General features: G+C 47.2%; 1 protein-coding gene across 1 annotated transcript; it reads right to left on the reverse strand.

Annotated features, from left to right (window-relative positions):
• Window positions 1-17454: 17454 nt before the first annotated feature.
• On the reverse strand, window positions 17455-22395 carry cyp26a1 (cytochrome P450, family 26, subfamily A, polypeptide 1; the record flags this gene model as incomplete). The annotated part of the gene is made up of 7 exons (XM_080481493.1): window positions 17455-17793; window positions 17880-18026; window positions 20053-20187; window positions 20265-20414; window positions 20510-20791; window positions 21499-21723; window positions 22207-22395. 7 exons carry the CDS (start codon window positions 22393-22395, stop codon window positions 17455-17457), a joined length of 1467 nt encoding a protein of 488 aa, XP_080337619.1.
• Between the last annotated feature and the right edge of the window lie 1923 nt (window positions 22396-24318).

Here is a 24318-nt window from a genome sequence, read left to right on the forward strand (position 1 = left end):
CTTCTGCACCAAACAGGAGTTCAGAGTGTTCGTCCTTCTTGGAGCGAGTGGGTGCGGTCCTAGAAAGGACACTACCAACGGACTTCAAAGTCCTACTGGGCGACTTCAACGCTCACGTTGGCAACAACTGGGTAACCTGGTGAGGGGTGACTGGGAGAAACGGCTTGCCCCAGCTGAACCCGAGTGGTTTCATCGTTATTGGACTTCTGTGCTCGACGTGGATTGTCATAACAAACACCAGGTTCCAACAGAAGGATGCTCATAAGTGGACTTGGTACCAGAGCTCCTTGGGTCTCAGGTCGATGACTGACCTTGTTCTCATGTCACCTGACCTAAGACTGTATCGGTTCTGGACACTTGGGTGAAGAGAGGTAGTGTGCTGTCAACTGGTCACCATCCGGTGGTGAGTTGGATCAGACTACAGGCCAGACCCGGCAGGCCAGACCCGGCAGGCCAGACCCGGCAGGCCAGACCCGGCAGGCAAAAATGCATAGTGACGGTATGTATGTTGGGAAGGCCAGCAGAGGAGTCCGTCCAAAATCATTTCAACCCCCGTGACAATTTCTCCCATGTTTCAGAGGAGGTTGGGGACATGGAGTCCCAGTGGACCCTTTTCAAGAAGCAACATGTGGAAGCAGCTATGAACAGCTGTGGCCGGAAGCTCGTCGGTGCCGTCATGCTGAAGAAGGAGACCTTTAGAGCCTGGCTGGCTCAGGGGACTCTGGACTCAACAGACTATTATCTGCTAAGAGGAGTTTGTGGAGATCTTCCGGAGGTATAAGGAACACTTTGAGGATTGTTATTATTTTCTTATTTAGTCAGGAGAACCAGATTGGGATGAATAACCTCTTTTACAAGTGTGTCCTGAGGAGCTGGGGGGGGGGGGGGGCGAGGGTCTTGCTCAGAGCCCCAGTGCAGGTGTTTTGGACTGTGGGGGAGGAAACCCACACACAAAGGGAGAACATGCAAACTCCACTCAGAAAGGCCCTGTATTCAAACCCACGACCTTCTTGCTTTGAGGCGAGAGTGCTAACCACTGGACCACCGCAAGGCCTGGGGCTTCTGGTGTGGCCTCGTCCATTTCCTTGGTAGAGGTCACCAGGGTGGTAAAAAAAACCTCCTTGGTGGCTCCAGGAGTGGACGAGATACGTCTGGAGCTGCTGAAGGCCTGGATATTGTGGAGTTGCCCTGGTTAACACGCCTCTACAGTATCATATGGACCTCAGGGACAGTACCATCTGAGTGGCAGACCGGGGTGGTGGTCCCCATCTTCAAAAAGGGGGACTGGAGAGTGTGTCCCAACTATTGGGGCATCACACTTCTCAGCCTCCCTAGGAAAGTCTATGTCGGGGTACTGGAAAGCGACTCCGACCGATAGTGGAACTTCAGATACAGGAGGAACAATGCAGAATCCATCCCGGCCCGCGGAACAAGGGACCAGCTCTTCACCCTCTAACAGATTATTGATGGAACATGGGAGTTTGCCAATCCAGTCTACATCTGTTTTGTAGACTTGGAGAAGGCATATGACCGCGTCCCCCGAGATATCTTGTGGGAGGTGCTTAGGGAGAATAGGATACCAGAACTGCTGCTGCCGGTAATCCGGTCTGTGTACTCCCGGTGTGAGACCTGCGTCCCTACACTCGGCGCTAAGACGGAGTTGTTCAGGGTGGGCGCTGTACTCCGCCGGGGCTGCGCCTTGCCACCCCTTTTCTTCGTGATCTTCATGGACGGGGCGACCACGGTGCAGCCACTGTCAGGAGAGCGTCATGGGGGGGGGGGTGACGTCTCTGCTCTTTGTGGACGATATTGTCCTCCTGTTGGCATCACTAGGGCCTCCAGCGTTACTGGAATGGTTCACTGCTGAGTGTGAAGCAGTTGGGATGTGGAGCAGACCTTCCAAATCTGAGTCCATGGTCCTCTCACGGAAAGGGATGGCATGTCCTCTCCAGGTAAGGGGCGGGAAGTTTCCCCAGGTGGAGGATGGAGTGATGGAAGGAGGGATGGTGAGATCGGCCACAGGTTTGGACAAGCAGCTGCAGTAATGCCGTCACTGTACCGGACCGTTGTGGTGAGGAGGGAGCTGAGCTCTGAAGCAAAGCTCTCTGTTCACCAGTCGCTCTATATCCCCACCCTCACCTATGGCAGGGGTCGATCTTAACTCCAGTCTGCCAGTCCGCCGGCCCGCCGGTCCGCCAGTCCGCCAGTCCGCCAGTCCGCCAGTCCGCCAGTCCGAGACTAGTTCATATTTCTACGAATACTACACATTTCTGATGGCTAGTCCGTGGGACGAGTGCAAAATTTGAAATTTCTGATCCATGATCCTGGTCTGCTTCACTGTTGCTGAAATGACTCCACAGTGTTTCCCTGCTGCTGCTCTGCTCGCTGGCTGCAAACTGTGGACTGGATTTCCTGAAGGGAGGAATGAGTCAGGAAATCCATGGTGGAGCATTAATTGAAATACGACTGACCAAACATCATGTTGGTCTGCGGAGCAGGAATCAAACTCAGACTTCCGTCTGTCTGTGGCAGGAGGGATACTGAGTTTTTCTGGGAAAGGCTTTGGCTTCACTGGGAATCATCATAAAACTACTGCTTGGTGCCTCAGATAAATCCACACTGGTACAAGAGACGCATTAATATAAATGTCACCCATGGCATCCCTGCCTCCGTCTCTCTTCACAGTCCGCCAGCAGAAAGCATGAACTTCCACACTGAGGGCCTGAGAGGTGACCTCCACGGGGCCCGACAGAGTCCAGAGCTGTGCTGAACTCTTGAACTTGGCAAAGTATGTTAAAGGGCAACAGGCAGCCAAGAAAAGTGCAGAGGTAATCCCTGTGGACTTTGACAGCAGTGAAAGAGAGAGGATTTCCCCTTTAGCCACCAGGACAGCTGCTCTTGTTCCACTGAGCCTCTGGGATAACAACTTGTAAATGTGCGAGTCTCTGTACAAACATGTCCTGCTCATTAAAATACTCTCCAGAGTGAGTGGCGCTGCCAGGCTGTTCACGTCAGAAACCTCTTTCTGTTCCTGACTCTATCCACACCAGCCTAAACAATCTTTTTTCTTCCCATAGTTCTTAAAAAGATTTCCGTCCACACGTGACTATGAACCCGGCTCAAAATGATGTAGTACCCATGCCAGGCCTTTAGGTGGCGCTCTACCACAGAAATACACCAGAAACTGAGAAGAAGACATGAAGCATGAAGAAATCCACCATCCGGCCTCATTAAAGCGACGAGCATCAGCAGCTCCTGCAGCGCCACCTGGTGCAGGGAGTCCACCATGTTGTGGTTGTTAAGTGATGTCACAGAGAGGGAGGCGGGGTTATAGGTCGAGAAGTGGAGTGATGACATCATTGTTTTTAGCAAATGTGCGTCTTGTCCGTCCACACCTCAGAGCCGAGGCGGTGTTTTCTAATTCCTCCACCCTGGAACCCGTTTCCAGGCTCCGAACACACCATGTGGATGATCAGACTCAGGCCCCGTTTACACCACAACGAATTCAAGTTTCCGCAAAACTGTCTTCACTTTTGGGGGGTCCGTTTACACGGTACCAGTGTTCTGATCCACTGTATCCACAAAGTTTTTAATCCGGCTCCCAAGGTGGAAAGATTCTTTCACAGTGCAAATCCCTCCTGCAGAGGCTGATGGAGGCTACAGAGCCTGTTACTGCTCATCTCCCCCCCTCCTGCAGAGACTGATGGAGGCTACAGAGCCTGTTACTGCTCATCTCTCCCTCCCTCCTGCAGAGACTGATGGAGGCTACAGAGCCTGTTACTGCTCATCTCCCCCTCCCTCCTGCAGAGACTGATGGAGGCTACAGAGCCTGTTACTGCTCATCTCCCCCTCCCTCCTGCTCTCCAGTTGTAAACAAACATGGCGGACCCGTAGTGGTACGACCCGTGGTGGTACGACCCGTGGTGGTACGACCCGTGGTGGTACGACCCGTAGTGGTACGACCCGTGGTGGTACGACCCGTAGTGGTACGACCCGTAGTGGTACGACCCGTGGTGGTACGACCCGTGGTGGTACGACCCGTGGTGGTACGACCCGTAGTGGTACGACCCGCGGTCCATATTCTAGTTTTAACCTCCAGATCAGTAGTTTAATAGTTGAGACTCTCCCTGATATCATCCGATGTGTCATCAGTCCATGTTGATGTCAGGTTTTCTCCATTTTCTTCACCTTTATAGTGTTTTGTTCTCTGCACACGTCTGTGTAGTTTCATTACAAAATCAAATGACAGCGCCCTCCAGTGGCCCGGCAGACTAACTACATCGTTGTCTCGGTGTCCGCTGCTGCAGTGGAAACACTCTCCTGTTTTTAAGGGATTAGGTGTTGTCAGGTGAAACGTTGTCGTGGAAACAGGGCCTAAAATGAAATGGCGTGGTCGTGTGGACAGACCCCGAGGCTCTTTATTTTCCACCTCCAGAAGAATTAAGTGCTGAAAGAAAGTGTAAGTGATTGTGATTGAAACTGGTGAACTGAGTTGATAAACAATTTATGGAAAGTGTGCAGAGTGAAGATTACCAGGAAAAGCCGCCTGCTGAGCACAGTGACCTTTATAACCTGCAGTTTGCTGGTCAAACAACAACTTCTGACATCGACACTAAAGTATGTCTGTGATAAGAAGCTGAAGGAGGACTTGTTTTTGAACACTTTCAAGGAAAAGCTATTAACCCCTTGATGGTTCATGAGCTTCACATCGTTCATACGAGGAGCCATTCTGAGAGAGGAGAGTCCAGCTAATGGTTCAGTTACAGAGAATCAGAACGTCGAGCTTCACTACAAACTGTTCAGTAGAAAACCTGGAGTACACAAGGAGCAGAGGATAGATGGGCCTGGAGTCCTCCATGTTCTCTCATTGGTCATGCTGATGCTGTGTAGTTCTCATGTTGGTCCACTAGTTGGTGCTGTTGTTAGTTTTAGTACTGAAAGCACACACACACACACACACACACACACACACACACACACACACACACACACACACACACACACACACACACACACACACACACACACACACACACACACACACACACACACACACACACACACACACGCAGCAGAGAACAATGAGCTCTAAACATGAACAATGAGAACACGGACATTCTAGTGGACAGACCACCAAGTTGGATTGTTATTATGTTGACTGTCAAAATAAAAGTACCAAGTCCAGGAGAATATAAACTGGGAGTCATGACACCACAGAGGAAACTTTGTTCTGCTTGGCTCTACTGAGCATGTGCAGAACTACTAGTTACTACCAACGTGGTGACCTGGACCAGGACCAGGACCAGGACCAGTAGCAGGACCAGGACCAGGACCAGGACCAGGACCAGTAGCAGGACCAGGACCAGGACCAGGACCAGAAGCAGGACCAGGACCAGGACCAGGACCAGAAGCAGTGTCTTCCTACTGTTGTGTAAACGAACAAGCAAAACAATAGTTGACTTGAAATCGTTGTGGTGTAAATGGAGCCTGCAAAGGTTTCTGCTAATTGTTTTCAGAAATCTTCTGTCTGCAGGCTGATGCTGAAAATGCTCTTCCTCTCAAATCCAGGACGGCAATAACACGAACACCAAAGCCATTCAACAACAACCTGGTATGACAGACATAAATCTAAACATGCAAACATGGAGGAGCTTTATTAAATCTAATATTATTGTATTTATAATGACAGATTCAAGTCAAAAGAGCCTCACCGCAACTCAGATTTCCTCATCTATGTCACAAGATCATTTGTTAATATTAAAATATAAACAAACTTCTCCTGCTCATATGAGGTCTTTTCGATTATTATTATTATCTTTCACAGCTGAAATTGCTCCATGTTTGACAACCTAAATGAGCTCAAAGTTTAGGGAAACTCTTTGTAGACACGTCAAAAGAGGTGTAAAAACATTTACATGTGAAAATGTGACTGAAAACTCAAAGGTCATGGCGCTCCAATGAAAATCTGATTGTTCTCCATGAAACAGGAAGTGAGGTGTAACTCTGCTCTACATGCTGCGATCTGCCTGAATCTTTCCTTACTTGATCGAAGACTTCCCCTGGTAAACTCACATGACAGTATCCAGACACACCTGCTGGCAACAGGAAAGGTCAAGTATTAACCTTAAATGTGGTGTTGACAGACTCACAGGTCCACTCAGGCGCCGTGCTGAGGAATCTGACTCGGGGTCATATAAGCTGGGTTTCCACTGCACAGTATGTGGAAGGTACAGTACAGATTTACATGTTTCCACTGACAAAACTTGTGAATTGGACCAAAAGTAATCTACCCAACGGTTACCATTATTGGTAACTCCTCTGTTGAGGCACCGAGCACATCGGTACAGTTCCATAAGAAGGAGCCACAACGCAGCCGTCTGCTGATTGGTCAGTGATGGTGTCGGGGAACCAGAGCTCTGGACCCGGAGATCTGGACCCGGAGCTCTGGAACCGGACCTCTGGACCCGGAGATCTGGACCCGGAGCTCTGGAACCGGACCTCTGAACCCGGAGATCTGGACCCGGAGCTCTGGAACCGGACCTCTGAACCCGGAGATCTGGACCCGGAGTTCTGGAGGCGGCCAGTGTGTGCAGACCCGCGGCGGCCCGCTCGATGGAGCTCCGGCCAGCGACGCATCGTGACGAGACGAGCGGACTCGGTAGAACATTGGTTGCGGTCGTAGCGTCTGCTCCAGAGTCCCGGTCTCCGTCCTGCCTCGCGCTCCTCTTTGGGAACCAACATGAAAGTTGTGCAGCAAAGAAAAACAAACAACAACAAAAAGCAACCAGTGCAAAGCTGAATCTGTTAACAACAGAAGATTCATACAACCAACATATTAAAATATTGAGGGCGTGTAGTAAATAACTGGCCAATCAGCAAACGGCTCCTCACAACCGGACTGGTTCTGTAGTCCTGAGTACCCCGACGGAAGGGCGACGGAAAAGTCTCCACCTTTGGAGGGTTATCTTCGGAAAATCTGCAATTCTTGCAATGGAAACCCGAACTGTACCGGACCATACCATTCCAGTCCTACACTTTTTGTGCGGTGGAAACGGGGCTGATGTCAGAGGGAACGGAAGCTCCTGGCTGCAGCTCCGCCCCCTGAGCTCCACCTCCTGAGCTCCACCTCCTGAGCTCCTCCCCTTGAGCTCCTCTGGTCCTCCTTTACTCATGATGTCACATTCCTGCAGCGCTATGCAGTCGTTCACAACCTGCCTACATTTAACCGTACTCTCAGCACAGTGGAGTCTAGGCAGAATAGAATGGGGCTAAAATAAGCTTTATAAAAGTAGAGATTTTTATGAGGTGATGATGGAGATCTTAGAATGTAGAAGCTTGAAGCTCCGTGTGACACTTTGAGCCATCATACAAGTGACAATTAATTTATTCTCCAGACTGTCCATCAATAGTGTGCTCAGGTTTAAACAGTCTTTTGTCAGTCATTGTTCATCCAAGAGAAGAGCAGTTCTCACTGACTGAATACAAAGTTGAGGTTTGATGTTCTGAATAGTTTTCATCTCAAAGTAAAGTCCAGCAGAAGTTCTGCAGGCAGATCAGCTCATTTCAGCTTCGGTTCTTTGCCTTGATGGGAAATGAAGCTGAAGACAGCCGAGACGTTAGAGGGGTGTTCCTCTATTGGAGACCACTTTAAACCTTTAAAAACAACTGAAACCTTTCTGTCATTCTTTCCTCAGACTGAATCAAATCAACATACCAAACCTCTGGAAGCTGCTCCTCTAGATTAAACACGTCTGTCAGTGAAGGACCCCCCACCGGGATGAACTCTGCCTGACCTGCTGAACTTGTCAATTGTCTCCTGAATTTTAAATGATGACAGTGAGCCACGAACCAGCAGCCTAACAACCCCATTAGCATATCTTATCAGGTACTTAAACGGCTCCTCAGCAGGAGCCGGGGAGGGGCGGCAGACGCCCAGCAAACACTCACACACACTGACCTTTCCACTGTGGCACGTGGAGCTGATTGACTCTGAATGGCCTTGATCATCACAGGACAGAGCTGCCCGCTGGAGGTCAGGAGGCTTTAATCTGATCCGATGATTCGACCATTTGTTTGATGTCACCAGCGAATTCACGCTCAAACGGAAATATGAAGAATGTCAGGAAATCTTTTATTGGTAAAATACGCCACTGTAATGGAAATGCTTACTGTACAACTGGGATGCAACCTAAATAGAAATGAAGTGACAGAACCATGGGACTGTACAGGCTGGTTCTCTGGCCTCACACTGAGAAGGTCCAGGGTCTTCCTGTGCAGTTTGGTCCTCTGGTTTCCTCCACAGGCCAAGAAGTGAGCAGAAAGCAGTGTTTGACTGTGAATGTCCTGTCGGTGTGAATGTGTGAGTGAATGAATGAGTGTGTGTTTGTACTGTGATGGAAAGGAAACCTCTGGTTCATCGACCATAACCTGGGTCACCGCTCTGTCTGAATAAAGCCGTTCAGATAAATGGATCAGTTCAGTCATGAATCTACTCACATTTCAAAGTTTAAGGATTCTAACAACTAGTCCTAGTAAGAATACTCGATGTTTACATGCAATATGAAGTCTGGCTGTTATACTTCATCCTGTCATCCTCATGACCTGTGGCTCTATTTGTTGGTTTGTCTTGCTGATGCTTCTTACACCAAAAACCATTTTGTCGTCCCTCGCTTCACTCTTTATTGAACGTTACAGGACGATACATCCCTAACTGTTCACCAACTTTGTCAGAACAGATATTAACTGCATGAGGATGACGATTGAAATGACATGAAGAACTGTCCTTCAGCAGAGGATTGTCCACAGACACATATACAACCACAGCGTCCTCCAGCAGGGACGTCTCACCTACAAAGCACCATTTCCATGGATTTTCTCTCTTGCGTTCTCTTTTTCATTGCTGTGTTTTCTCCCTTGAGAACTGTTCATGGCAACAAAGTTGTTTGGTGTGCAAAAGTGCTGCCTTCTATAGGACCACCTCACCAGCCATCACAATGATTTGTTCTCCGCCATGTTCAAGCCGGAGGATCTAATTGAAAGCAAGCTGGCTTGAAACCTCTTTCAAAGCTGTGTTGTAAATTCAGTACAATGGTCGCAAATGTAGACAAAAATGGCCTTGGCCGTGCAAAGTTTTGTCTCCTCTGGGTGATGGGGAACAATGGAGGGAAGCAGGCGCTCTTTAGAACGAGGAGAGGAGGCAAAGTTCAGAAAAGTTCATTCACATGGTTCGAGGGCTGGACCGGCGGCGATAGGATGGCTGGACATAAAGGTGTCAGCAACAATTTACTATTACAATTTGGCCATTAAGCTGAAACTCTTATCCACAGTGAATTACAATAAGTAAAACAGTTCAGCATTTGTGAGATCCAATAATCGCAAGCAGCACAGTAATAAACAAGAGCCAGGGACAACAGCACAATGCTCAGAAGTCAACATGGAGTGGAGGGAGGCTGGGTGTAAATCAGAAGGGCACCAGAATGAAGCAACTCATGAAAGAGGCCAAAGCACATCTGCCAGTGAGGCTGCCATGGAACCCCCACTCAGGCTCCCACTTACAGAGGGAACTTCACACACTATCACACACACTTCATCATCACAGCGCTTCACACTGACCAGAGCAGGAACATCTCAACCTGCTCCTGTCATCTCAGTGGACCTGATTGAGCAGGTTCCTCAGAGACTCCAGGTTAGTGAGGAGGCCTTTACAGGCACTGAAGCAACCCCATCACTGGCAGCCTGAGTCTGGACTCAGATCCTCCACAGCACCACCCTGCTTTAAGGAGACGAGTTCTGCTGGAGGTGCTCCTCTCCTCTCCGCTGTGCTTCTAGAATCTAGATCCTGTCCCACTTCAAAGAGCATTCAATCTCTGTAAAGTTAACCCCTCAGAGTCTAGATAAATACCTGGATGTGGATTCCTTTAGATTAAAATCACTTTTAAACAACATTAAATAGACCAAAAATCCCAACTTGTATCTCAATAAATTATTTTTTTATTTTTACATCGTCAATGGTTTTCTGATGAAAACACGTCTCCATCCTACTGTTTAAAGGTTTAAAGAGCCTTTTACATTAACAGTTTGCAGTACTGTGGGAATCTATTTGACAAGTGACTTACTGTTCTTGAACTACTTTTTTGGCCACGGTTCCTCTCAAGACATGAGGTCAACAAGTGTACCAAGAAACTAACCCATCCATCCATCCATCCATCCATCCATCCATCCATCCATCCATCCATCCATCCATCCATCCACCCATCCATCCATCCATCCATCCATCCATCAATCCATCATCCATCATCCATCCATCCATCCATCCATCCATCCATCCATCCATCCATCCATCCATCCATCCATCCATCCATCCATCCATCCACCCGTCCATCCATCCATCCATCCATTTCAAATGATCCATCCATCCATCCATCCATCCATCCATCCATCCATCCATCCATCCATCCATCCATCCATCCATCCATCCATCCATCCATCCATCCATCAATCCATCATCCATCAATCCATCAATCCATCATCCATCCATCCAAATGCCCTGACTTCTATAAATAGAAGAAGAAGAAGAAGAAGAAGAAGAAGAAGAAGAAGAAGAAGAAGAAGAAGAAGAAGAAGAAGAAGAAGAAGAAGAAGAAGAAGAAGAAGAAGAAGAAGAAGAAGAAGAAGAAGAAGAAGAAGAAGAAGAAGAAGAAGAAGAAGAAGAAGAAGAAGAAGAAGAAGAAGAGGAATACATTTTATTTGTATAGCACATCTTAAAATCAAATGACATCTCAAGGTGCTTACAGTTTTTCTCAAATACTGGTACTGAGACACAACGACCACAACATGTAACTACTGCACCAACTCCTGGAACCAATTCTGATAAACTACAAGCACAATTCCTGCTTTGCACTCAAATTTCTAATCTAAAACACACTTTTTCTTAACACTACACACAGTTCTTTGGATTTGGCTCAATTTTCATCAAGGAAATCTCTTGTTTTCATGAGGAACACATTTTTATTCAAAATTCTAAAGTTAGTTGTTCTACGATGCAACTGACTAACTAAACATTCATGACAGTTTTACAAACAGCAACCAGAGCTTGAGCACAAAAGAGCAACAGTTTTGGAGCAATAGGCTCCAATATTGCAAGGCAAGGTAAGGCAAGGCAAGGCAACTTTATTTGTATGGCACATTTCATACACAAGGCAACTCAATATGCTTTACATGATCAAAAAGTGCAAAAGAAAACATTCAACAGCTTAAAAATCCATAGAAACATTAAAGTCAACAGTAAAATCATTTAGAATCACATTTAGAATCATCAGTAGAATCATTTACAATCATCAGTAAAATCATTTAGAATCATCAGTAGAATCATTTACAATCATCAGTAGAAACATTTAGAATCATCAGTAGAATCATTTAGAATCATCAGTAGAATCATTTAGAATCATCAGTAGAATCATTTAGAATCATCAGTAGAATCATTTAGAATCATCAGTAGAATCATTTAGAATCATCAGTAGAATCATTTAGAATCATCAGTAAAATCATTTACAATCATCAGTAGAAACATTTACAATCATCAGTAGAATCATTTAGAATGAAGAAACACATCACATCATCAACATGAGCAGAATTCTCCCTCTCAGCCAAACGCAGTAGAGTAAAGCAGAGCCTTTAACTATAATTTAAACATATTGACATTAGATGTTTGACTTCAGCTCTGCTGGCAGTTTGTTCCACTTCTCTACAGCAGCAGAACTAAACGCAGCATCAGCATGTTTACTGTGAACTCTGTTCTCCACCACCTGACCTGAGTCCTGACATCTGAGAGACCTGCTGGCTTCATACCTGACCAGTGGGTTCTGGACCAAACCCATTCAGAGTTCTACACCAGCAGCAGAACTTTAAAGTCCATCCTGAGGCTGACTGGGAGCCACTGTGAAGACGTTCAAATTGGACTAATGTTCTCTGACCTCTTGTTCTAGTTAGAACCTGAGCTGCAGCATTCTGAACCAGCTGCAGCCGTTTGATGCTCTTTTGGGGGATTCCTGTCAGAAGACTGTTCCAAGAGTCCAGTCTGCTGGAGATAAAAGCATGGAGCAGGTTCTCCTGATGGTTCTGAGTCATAAACCTTTCACTCTGGAGATGTTCTGCAGTGGTAGAAGGATGTTCTAGTGAGAGATTTGATCTGACTGCTGAATGTGAGATCTGAGTCAATCAGAACCCCAAGGATTCTGACTTGGTCTTCAGCTTTTAAAGATGGAGACTCGAGATACCCGAAGACAGCCGTCCTCTTGTCCTTGTTACCAAAGACAATCACCTCTGTCTTGTCTTGATTTTCACTCATCCAGCAGTTTACTTTTCCTAACCAGTCACACAACACGTCCGTGGGACCACGGTCCTCCTGGTTCAGTGATATAGTCGTGTGTCGGCTGCATCGCTCTGATAGTCAACCTTACACGTCTGTAATGTCTGTCCTAAAGGAAGCATGTGAAGGCTAAACAGAAGGGGTCCAAGCACAGAACCCTGAGGAACCCCACAGGACATTGGTAATCTGTCCGTTCAAAGTTTCCGATGCCTACAAAATAACTTCGCTCCTCCAAGTAGGATCACCATTAAACCACTGGATCACTTTTCCATTTAGTCCAGCACACAGTGTCCAATGAGCACTGAGATCCAATAGAATGAGAGACACTTTTCCTGGATCCGTCTTCAACCTTCTCAATGACTGGCAGGTTGCTGATTGGTCTCGTTGTCCAGCGGACAGGCGTCCAGTGTCCTCTTCAGCAGAGCGTCCACTGCAGCTACTTTCAGGGACTTTGGTACGGAGCCTGACTGGAATGAGCAGTTCCTCATCTGACACTGATCAGGGCCCGTTGACTTTACAACCATTTGAAAGACGTTTGAGAGACGAGTGTCAAGGCAACACGTTGCTGGGTTCAGTTGCTGGGTTCAGTTGCTGGACAGTTTCCTCTCTTGTTGACTGTATTAAGCTCTAACATTGATAGTCGACTCATCCCTCTCTGGTTGCAGCTGCTCAAGCTTTTATTATTCTGCTGGTTTGTTCTGATGTTTGACCTGATTGAGTTCATTTCTTTATAGAAATATACTACAAATTAATAGTATTTTCCAGTTGACAGTAATTCGGGGGCTCTCTGATCTGGGGGGGCTGTGAGCTTTTTAATTGTTGAAGTTTTTAGCAATAATTTCAGAAAAGTTGTGCTGCCTTGCTTTGAACAAGCCGTTATTGAATTACCTCAGATTTATTTTACACAGTTCTAAATGAATTTGGAGTTTTGTTGTTCTCCATTTACTCTCAGCTCTTCTACAACCAGATTTAGAACTCTGCATCGTCTCAGTCCTTCTCCAGGGTTTTTCTGTGGGTTTGGTTTTCTCTTCATTTTGATTGGAGCCTCGACATCGAGGACATTACAGACTCTTCTATTCAACCCATCCAAGAGATTATCAGACAGTCCAAAAGACAGAAATGAGCAGAGACAGTTAAGTGTCTTACATCACCAGCAGAGATCATCAAATCCAAAGTGTGACGTTGAGTGTGTGTCGGACCAGTCACATGTTGTATAAGACCAAAAGTGTCCATTAAAGCAGAGACTTCTTTGGCAGTATTGTCCATGAGTATGAAAATCACATTATTATTCAAAAGTTGTATTCGGTTCCAGAGGAACCAGAGGAACCAGAGGAACCAGAGGAACCAGAGGAACCAGAGGGACCAGAGGGACCAGAGGAACCAGAGGAACCAGAGACGCTGCATTGACCCCATAAGGCCCAGACTTTCTCTGGTGGACCCGGCACACATCACACACCTCGCTCTGACTGTCTGGATCTTATCAGCCTGAGGAGGAGAGGGATCCTGGGCCTGGTTTTGTGGAGGAGGGATGGGCGGTGCTGATCGGTTCTGGAGGGGAGAGAAGATGGGGTCATAGGCGGGTAAAGGGTGGGGGGCCAGTCTTGTGCCAGCAAGAACCAACTGGTTCATCTGGGCAGTTAAATCCAAGAAGGCAGGGGCAGGAGAGAAGCTGGATGGGAGGGGAGTCGGTGGATTCTGGGGTGAAGCAGGTGGTGTTGATGTGGGGGTGGAGTGACCTCTTCCTGGTGGGTCCTGAGATGTGGGGGTGGGTTGACCTCTTCTTTTTGGTGATTTTGATTTTGATTTCTTGATGGAAGCTCATGGATACCATGTTCCTTCCTTGTTGTTTTGTCCTCGATGTCTTTATCAGGGCTGGCAGCAGTGTGACGGGTGTGACAGGTGAAGTAAAATAAGTTGGATGTGAAAAGCTTCGCTCCATCCTTGTTTAGATAAAGTCCATCTGCTCTACGAACGTGACCACATTACCAAAACATCTCAAAATTCCCTATAAGATTGTGTGGAAGAGAAGCACAAGCCGAAGACAAACGTATATTCAGAGTAAATCTGTGAGGATTTCAGATGTCTCCTGTGGACTGGAGGACACTGAGGAACGCTTCAGGCTACAAGCAGCTCACAGGTGAACTCCTGCTTTAACACCTCAGACTCCTCGGCTAAATCTTTAAATCCAAAACGAATCAAACATTCTTCAAATGTGGGTGAATCCGCCACAATATGCAAGATTGTGTCAGACGGGTCTGAAGCTGTGTCGTTAGGTGAGCAGATCCCTTCACATCGCTGCTGAACATCTTTAACAGAAACCATCATTGTGTGAAGTCGTCGCTCTGGCTGACCATCTAGCTTTTGTTTTGCTGAAGCGCTTTCAGTCTTCACGGTTCCAGAGGGTTGTATGTCGCCCTCATTGAGCAGGATCCTTGGTCATTCAGCAGTTTAGCTAATAGATTCTCCAGTTCTACATGGAACTGGGTTTGTGATTTGGTGACCGCTCTGCCTTGTCCAGATGTCCACTTTTGTACCTGGGCAGATCAGGGAGTGGACGTTGAGGGGGCAAGTTAGCTTGCTATTTGTGGCTAGTTAGCTTGCTACTTGTGGTGAGTTAGCGTGCTATTTGTGGCTAGTTAGCTTGCTACTTGCGGCTAGTTAGCGTGCTACTTGTGGCTAGTTAGCTTGCTACTTGTGGCGAGTTAGCTTGCTATTTGTGGCTAGTTAGCTTGCTACTTGTGGCGAGTTAGCTTGCTACTTGTGGCTAGTTAGCTTGCTACTTGTGGCGAGTTAGCTTGCTATTTGTGGCTAGTTAGCTTGCTACTTGTGGCTAGTTAGCATGCTACTTGTGGCTAGTTAGCGTGCTACTTGTGGCTAGTTAGCTTGCTATTTCCAGCTTCCGCTGCTCAAGCGCGTCTCATTGTGAGCATCCTGACGCCGCCAGCAGCTCCGACCATCCTGGCAGCACAAACAGAGCAGATCTGCTTCTGCTCTGGTTCCTCTGAAAATTCCATCACCAGGAGCCTCATCTATAAACGCTGCTGAGGCACTAAAGGTCCTGAAAGATACGTACGCCACTTCCCACGCAAAGTTTGAGATGGAAGAAAATAAACTTTCCAGGAGAACGTTGGTACGGGCAGTGGCGCCGCCAGGATTCACTGTCATAGTACACAGTGATGGTGAGGTGGAGAATTGAACCAGGTTCATCTCAAACATTGAATGTCTTCAAATATCAAACTTATTGATCCACGTGATCGTAAACAGCCAAGCTGCAGAGTTCTAGATGTTTCTTTAGTGGAACGTTACTGCTGAATCAGCAGAACCATGTTCATATGTCATAGTATCATCTTCTAATGATCCAGAGGATAGAACTGATTGATTATCAATGATAGAGGATAGAACTGATTGATTATCAATGATAGAGGATAGAACTGATTGATTATCAATGATAGAGGATTGAACTGATTGATTATCAATGATAGATGATAAAACTGATTGATTATCAATGATAGAGGATAGAACTGATTGATTATCAATGATAGAGGATTGAACTGATTGATTATCAATAGTGACCAGGTGTGTACCAATCAGTGTAATTCCAGAGTAAACACATAGATAGTACGGTGACAGCCACAGTGAGTAAAGCTGCAGTTTGGATGCTCTGCACCGCCATGCGCTCTGGACGCTCTGGAGCTGGAGACAGGTGACCTCCTCCACCCTCCTCCTCCAGAGATAACTCCAGAGATACCTCCAGAGATAACTCCAGAGATAACTCCAGAGATAACTCCAGAGATAACTCCAGAGATACCTCCAGAGATACCTCCAGAGATAACTCCAGAGATAACTCCAGAGATACCTCCAGAGATAACTCCAGAGATACCTCCAGAGATAACTCCAGAGATAACTCCAGAGATAACTCCAGAGATACCTCCAGAGATACCTCCAGAGATAACTCCAGAGATAACTCCGCCCCCAGCTGATGACACGTTGGGTCCCAGTCTGGCTCCTCTCTGGTCCAGCAATGAAGTGGGGCCATCATAGCAGCAGTTTAGCCCCTGATAGTCCGGGGCTTTGGTGGTGGAAAGACAAAGAACTGGTGCTAAGTCTGGCCCTGGCTCCGAACTAGCACCTGGTTCTTTCCGGTGGAAAAGCCCCACATGATGTCACCGTCCTCCATGATGTCATTCTCCTCCATGATGTCACTCTCCTCTGACCTCCACCTTTAGATCAGATTCTTCTCCACCACCTCTACAGTCATTGATCTCTCTCAGACTCCAGTGACGACGAGCTGCTGATCTCTTATATTTTCTTTTATTAGTGATTCCACTACTGTGACACCAGATAAGATCATCTCCTGACCTCCACCATCTCCTGACCTCCACCTCCTCCATCACTATTTCTCTCTCCGATAAATTTCTTTCTCCATCTTTTCTGCCAGAATTTTGGATCAAATGTCGTCGATCAGCTGATTGAGATGTTAAAATCTTGACGAGGAACTTTGCATTGGCCATTTATGGTAGAAAGTGGACGTGTTGAGGGCGGGGCCTGAACTGTCTACCTTCCAGGTGGACTGGATCTAGAAAAGGAAAGTGTGTGCAGATGTGCCTACACGTGGTTTTACGGATCCTTTTTTTTTTTTTGAAGGAATCGCTAAAAAAACATCACAAATTCTTTACAAAACATCTTTATTAAATAAAAAGCCAATAGATTATAACAGTCGTCACTTGAATAAGTTGGCATAACATAGAAAAATGATATAAACAGAATCTACATATGTACACAGTCCTATAGATACACCTGATTAAAGTCTTCTATGTCAGTATATAGTACCTCTCATTTAGTTTGTTCATATCTCAGAAAAACTATATACAAACACAATGTATCAACATCACAATATGAAATATGTCCCCAAGTATTATACAATATGTACAATTCATGCCCCCCCCCCCCCCCCCCACCATCAGTGGAGGGTCTCTCTTCTGCCCCCTGTCAGTCATGCGGAGGAGATCAACTTGTTGAGGAGCCTGACGGGCGGTCCGGCCAAACCTCCGGTCCGGCCAAACCTCCGGTCTCACACTCTCACGAGTTTAGTTCTGCAAGCAGCTGGTGAACTTGGTTGGCAGGTTGTCCACAGGATACACAGTAGGACCTGTTTTCATGGTTGGTGGTCCATTCAAGAGGGTCCAGTGGCAACTTGTGACCAGTTCCACCAGGAAGATCTTGAGCACAACCTTGGCAAACTCCTTGCCCACACACATCCTGGACCCCCCACCGAAGGGGATGTACTGGAACCTGCAGGAGTCGGCGGGGGGCTTGGTCATGAAGCGCTCCGGCTGGAAGTCTTCCTTGTTGGGGAAAATGTCCGCCACGTCGTGCGTGTCACAGATGCTGTAGATGACGTTCCAGCCTTTGGGAATCTGGTAACCCTGAAAGGAAATAATGAGACAAGTTTTCATCTTTGTCTCGGCAAGTTTTCACTTCAGAAACACTTCTTCTCTTCTGCGCTTCTTACGTTAAGTTGAAAGGTTTTGAGGGCTACCCTGAAGCCTCCGGGGACCGGAGGGTTGATCCTCAGGGTTTCTTTAATCACGCAGCCGGCGTATTTCAGCTGCTGCAAACACTCAATGTTCAGACTGAGGAGGTCCATCCCCTGCTCCTCCTGCACAGACAGCATGAGACACACAAAGTCTTTACTTCACAGCAGTTTGAGCTGAAGAGTTCTCCAGAAGCAGCTCCAGAACTTAGAACACTTTTCTTTATTCGAACAACGATTATGATACAGAATTACAAGAAATAAAACCAAACTGTGGCGGAGAAGAAAGAAGTCCAACGGGCTCATCAAGAAACATCACCGTGATGAAAATATAAATAACAAAGGATGAAGGAATGACAAGCCGTTACTAAAAACTGACAAGATGTCAACTCAGGATACTGATGGGGAAGGAGATCATTCAACACTGCTTTACCTTCTGACTGTTTCACACTCGCTCCACCGATAAGGCCACGTTTACACCACAGAACACACACCTTCTAGTGGACACACCATTAAGTTGGATTATTACAGTGACTGTCAAAATAAAACTACCAAGTTGGATTGTTATTACGGTGACTGTCAAAACAAAAGTACCAAGTCCCAGGAGAATATGGACTGGGAGTCATGACGCCACGGAGGAAACTTTGTTCTGATTGGCTATACTGAGCAGAACTACTAGTTACTACCAACGTGGTGACCTGGACCTGGACCAGGACCAGGACCAGGACCAGGACCAGGACCAGGCCCAGGACCAGGACCAGGACCAGGACCAGGACCAGCTTTTCCATCGTCTACACTAAAAAAAGAAGTTGGACCAATTTAACTGAACTGCTTCAATCAGTAACATCTAAAGGAAACAAGTTCTTCAAACTTGATCTAATTCGTTAACTTAAGTTTGAAGAACTTGATTTAGACGTTACCAATCGAAGCAAGTCAGTTAAGTTATTCCCAACTAGTTTCTTTTTTCAGGGTACACCCGGGGTGGTGGAGGTCCTGCACGATTCAGGGGTGGTGGAGGTCCTGCACGATTCAGGTCTCTCCCAGCAGAAACACACCAGATTGTAACGAGAGCCTCACTATTGTGCTTTTTCACAAGCTTGACGATGACGTCATCATCAGATTGAGGTGTGAAGCAGGGAGAGCTGAAACGTGGAGTTTTCAGGAGCGTTTTCAGAAAGTGCTGTTTTCCCTTGTCCCCACGCTGACAGAGTTGAGGTGTTTTCTAAAAGTTCCGCCATGGGAGTCGTTTCCAACGAGTCGTATTCTCAGTGACTGAGCACTGTTGTTGTTAAACGGACCCTCCAAATGCTACGAAGTTTTGCGTTTTCTCTTGAAAACCGAGTTGCGTGAACGGGCTAAATGCCTGTTCAACTGCTTTACCAAATATGAGGAAGTATTGATCGTAATGAGTATTTCAGTGAAGTTCTTGTTCAAAGTGTTTGTTGCATTGAGGAGCCGCGTCGCTGAAACTTCAGCTTTAATGTCACAATATCCACAAACCTCTTAATGCCTCTGGATTCCTAAAAACCGCATCACACAAAGGTCCTGTATTAATGTGGAAAATACTATATGGCACAACGACACTGTGAAGATTCATACGTACGACATGTTGTACTTTGGTTTCTGTTCTCTTCAGCAGGTCACTAGAAAGTGCTTTTGAATACAAACAGTCTCTTTCACTAAATGTTCTGTTTTCTCAGTGGGAGAGGCGGTCGAGTCAAAACGATGGATAATGTGAACAAATATCGTTCTGCATATCAGCAGAAAGTCTCCATTTCATCAGCTGTAGAACAATGTGAGTGATCCCTCTGGACATCGGCGATGAGTGAATTCAACTAGAGCTGCACATCAAGAGCTTCAACTTCTGCAGGATTTCTGGAATTTCTACATGAATGACAATGGACACTTTGTACTTCTCATAATAAAACTGATATTGTGCTTTATCATCTGCATAAAAAGGATAAAAATGGAAGTTGCAGTACGTCTGTGTTCAACCTAACACCCAAACGCATCCCAAGGGTTTTGTTGGACTCATTTTCTGTACGTATTACTACACGATATTGCGTCATTATGTGCCAGTTGAACAAATACAAATAGTCCACATTGATGTACATTGTCTTTAAAAGCTGATAAATTAAAAAAAGTTTTGAACCTTTTCCTTCAGTTCCTTCCTCAGTCTCTTCACCACCTCGGGGTTCAAACCCAGGAACATGACCAGTGAGGTGGCGGTGCTGGCCGTGGTCTCGTGGCCTCCGAACAGCAGCTCTGTGGCAGACTCCTTGATGGCCTGGAAGCAGAGACGTGTGTCAGGACCCGAGGAGCCCAGCCCGGGTTCTCCTCCTGCTGGGCGGGAGGGGTGGTTACCTGCAGGCTGAAGGGTTCTCCACTGCTTCTGCTGCTGTCGATGAGCTGCTGCAGGGCGTCTCCGTGCTGCCAGCCTCTGTCTGACTCCTGCACCTTCTTCCTGATGTTCTCCTCGATCTTTGAGTGGATGAAGTTCCTCGCCTTCAGGCCCTGAAAGAAGAGGCAGAAGCAGTGTTACACCAGCGCGCTGCGTGTGGACAGAGGGGAGGGAGGGGAGGGAGGCCTGCTGCGGCGGCTGCTCTCACCCGGTACAGTCCGCTGAACGGCACGTCGATGGGCAGAGAGAAAAGGTTCTTGATCATCTCCTCGAAGGCTTCCACCAGCTGCTGCTCGTCAGTCTTGATCTGCTCGGGCTGGAAGCCCAGCAGGATCCTCATGGCGATGCGGAACATGAGGCGCTTCATCTCAGGGTAGACCAGCACGCAGGAGTCGCTCTGCAGCCACTGCTGCACGGCGGCGCGCACCTCCTCCTGGATGACGGGCACGTAGAGCTCCAGGGCGTCTCTGGAAAAGGCCCGCAGGATGGCCTGCAGACAGTCAGCGGCCTTCAGTACACGCTCTCAGTTCTCAGAACAGAATGGAAAACAACTCTCCAGTCATCACATCATACAAATTTACAAGCGGCTCGGCTGGTTCCTATCAAACAGCCTCAGAGCCACGCTGTCAGGGGGAGTCTGGGAAAAGTCCCACAATGCAACAGGAGAACTTTCACTAAATGATCCTCATGTAGAGACTTTGTGTTTGAACTGTTTGGTTTTGAGAAAATATCAACGTTTCCATCACGTCCAGTCTGAAGCGTAACAAAGGAAAAGTTTAAAGTTTGAATTGAAAGGTTATGGTGGCACTAGTTCACCAGTACGGCCGCTCAGGGGGATGTCAGGCTGTTTCAGGCCAGTGAACTGAAATGTGTTTGCCACCAGGACAAGGCGGACCAATGCGGCCCCACCGTGCTGTTCAACTCAAAGTCTAACAAAACAAAATGCTTTTCACTTAGTTTTCTTTTTATGATATAACCTTGGAATTACACACGACTATAAGAAATAATTTAACTTATTCAGGTTGGATGAGATGTTTTTCTAAAATCTAGACTTCCACTTTGTCTTTTTGCTCTAAAACAAAGGAGTATTTGCAGTTTTCAGCTCATGGGGGAGTGATAGAGCAGTGATAGAGCAGGGATGAGAGAGAGCAGCCTGGACACTGAGGACCTGGATGATGCATGTTCGACCTCCTCTACCTTCTTCTTGTTCCTGTGCTGGAGCCCGTGCACGTTGGAGAGCGTGTCCGAGCCCAGGATGGTGCGCACAGAGGCGGGCCACTGCACGGACACCAGCCGGTGCTCCCCCAGCAGGATGTGTCGCACGTTCTCCGCTCCCGTGACGCGCACCGTGGGGTTCCCGAAGAGGTGTGTCCGGTAGATATAACCGTACTTCTGCCGCTTCATCCGCAGAAACCTTCTCCTCTGCAGACAGACACACACAAGGCAGTGAGTACCGGGCCGGATCCTCATTAAAAAACAATCCCTACACGAACTGCAGAAGCCCACAAAAAATCCCAGGCATGTTGAAATAATATTCTGGGATTAAAGTCAGATTTCAGAAGGTAAGAAATAAGAAAATAAAGTCTGAATTCTCGATTTCATCTCACGATTCCGATTCAAAAATGTTCACTGATGGAAATACAGACCAGAACACACAACGTTAGAAACGGAGATGTGGATTTTTAGCTCTTTGTGAATGAATGAAGTGATCATGATGTGAATTAATCTAGTCTTTTCTCTCGAAAACAGTTCAGGCGTTATTTAAATGATAAAGCACAAACTTTGAGAATGAGAGCCCCCCCCCCGAGAGAGAGAGAGAGAGAGAGAGAGAGAGAGAGAGAGAGAGAGAGAGAGAGAGAGAGAGAGAGAGAGAGAGAGAGAGAGAGAGAGAGAGAGAGCGTCTACCTGGAGGATGAGCTGCAGCGTCTCTCCAATGAAAGGTAAACCCATGGAGCCCGGGGGCAGCGGGCAGGGGCAGCTCGGGTCTCGGCCCCGGACGGTGTAAACCTCCCACAGCTTGAGCGCCACCAGGAGGAGCAGGACGGGCAGCACGATGGTGCAGAGGAAGGTGGCCAGCAGCGTGCTGAGAGCCATGCTGGTGGAGCAGTCTGGTCGCTGGGTGAAGCGGGTGCGCGCGGCTCAGGTGAAGCTCCAGTCTGCCGCGCTCGCTCCGGAGCTGCGCTTTTATAGGCTGGAGGACGGCGGGCGGCCTGTTACCGTCTCCTCCCTCAGATAAATTAGTTCACACAAAGTTCATCTTTAATTGTGGGAGTCGCTCGGCCCCGCCTCCGGCCTGGACTCGCTGACTTGCTTCGCCATTTGTTCCAAAGGCCGCATCTTTAATCCCGACCTCCTGTTGCATGCAGACAATCCGCGGCGGATTTCACTGAGAAAAGGTGATGATTCCCCGGAGACAATGGCAGCGCGTCCCAAGACGCCTTTGTGGCTGAAAGCCGCCGGTTCACACTCGTTCCCTTGGCCCGAGACGCGTTTGGATCAGTGATCAGCCTGCAGGCTTCACACACTCCACAGCTTTAAGCCCCACATTGCTGTCACTTCACCAAATGTCAAAACAGCTTTTAACCCTTTATGTGACAATTCATCAAACAGTTGTGATAGTTTTTTTTTTTTATTAATTGCAATATATGCCATTGAAATGATCTTAAACCAATTTCTCGGTACAAACGGACTAAAATCAGGCTGATTTCAGCATTTATGTCTTAAAAAATGTTTCTTGCTGGATATTTTTATTCTGCTTTTTCATTTTCTAAACCAAGAGACTTTCAGTTCAAACAAAACACAACGACTTGTCTTGTTATTAAATATTTATGCACAAAATGTCATCATTTCGGTCATTCTCAAACCAGATCCAAGCTACACCGACCCCATTGCACTACAACTAGTTCATCATCTGTTCACTGATCATCACTGGATGGAGTCAAAAGGAATAAAGGAGTTTCCACAACACTCGTGTCCGTGAGGCTCTCCTTCACAGTTTAGTCTTGTTTCATTAACACAACCTTATTTCCCTTTTGTCTTCCCGTGTGCAGCCTGATTTCATTCCTGTCCTGGTGTTTGATGAGTTGGACATGAGGTGGAGTGGAAGAGCAAAGTTTTACAAGTTGCTTTTAAAGGCAGCAGCTGCAAACCTCTTTGTGTTTCCACATCATGGATTAACAGGATTTCAGTTTAGAATTAATATATGTGAATGAAAACTTTAAGCATGCCTGTATATTGGACGGACGAATGGATGAATGAAAGATGGATTAAATTCAAACCCTGGCTCTGTGGGTCTGTGCGTAAAAAGCACTCAAATTGGCATTTTGCCAAATGACGCATTTTCGCTCCAAATATGTTTTAATTCGCTGGATTTCCAAAACCTGATTTGTCAGTGACCCACGTATCAACAGAACAATGAGGCAGCCTGCGCCTCCGAGAGGTGAAACGGTGATTAACACCTCTGCAGAGCCGCGCTGCCCTCTGGTTGACTCGCAGCTTCTATCGGACTGTTTTCATGGAGCCTCTTCCTGATCTGGAGGAAGACTTTAACCTGCCGCCTCGCTCCCGCTCCCTCGTGCGTGCGTTATAAAAATGATATCTCTCACAGCGGGTTCAAACCTGGGTCAGCGCAGACAGGGCGCAGCGACGCGCACACAAGCGCGCACGCGTGCAAAATAAACAGGGCGCAGAGGAGGCGCGCATCATCTGGGCCACCACATCCTCATCCTCACTGCGTGTTGTTTTACGACCTGCCATAACATCAGAAGGTGTGTGTGTGTGTGTGTGTGTGTGTGTGTGTGTGTGTGTGTGTGTGTGTGTGTGTGTGTGTGTGTGTGTGTGTGTGTGTGTGTGTGTGTGTGTGTGTGTGTGTGTGTGTGTGTGTGTGTGTCAGCTTGGCTGCTGCTTTAGCAGCGACGCATTACATGGATGGATCTGTGTTCTGGCTGACTGTGTGCGTTGTTTAAAGGAGGGCGCCCCGAGGTTCACCCCGGCGGAGAGACGCGCCAACTATCCCCA

The sequence above is a fragment of the Lipophrys pholis genome, assembly GCF_963383615.2.
Source record: "Lipophrys pholis genome assembly, chromosome: 1".
NCBI lineage: Eukaryota > Metazoa > Chordata > Actinopteri > Blenniiformes > Blenniidae > Lipophrys > Lipophrys pholis.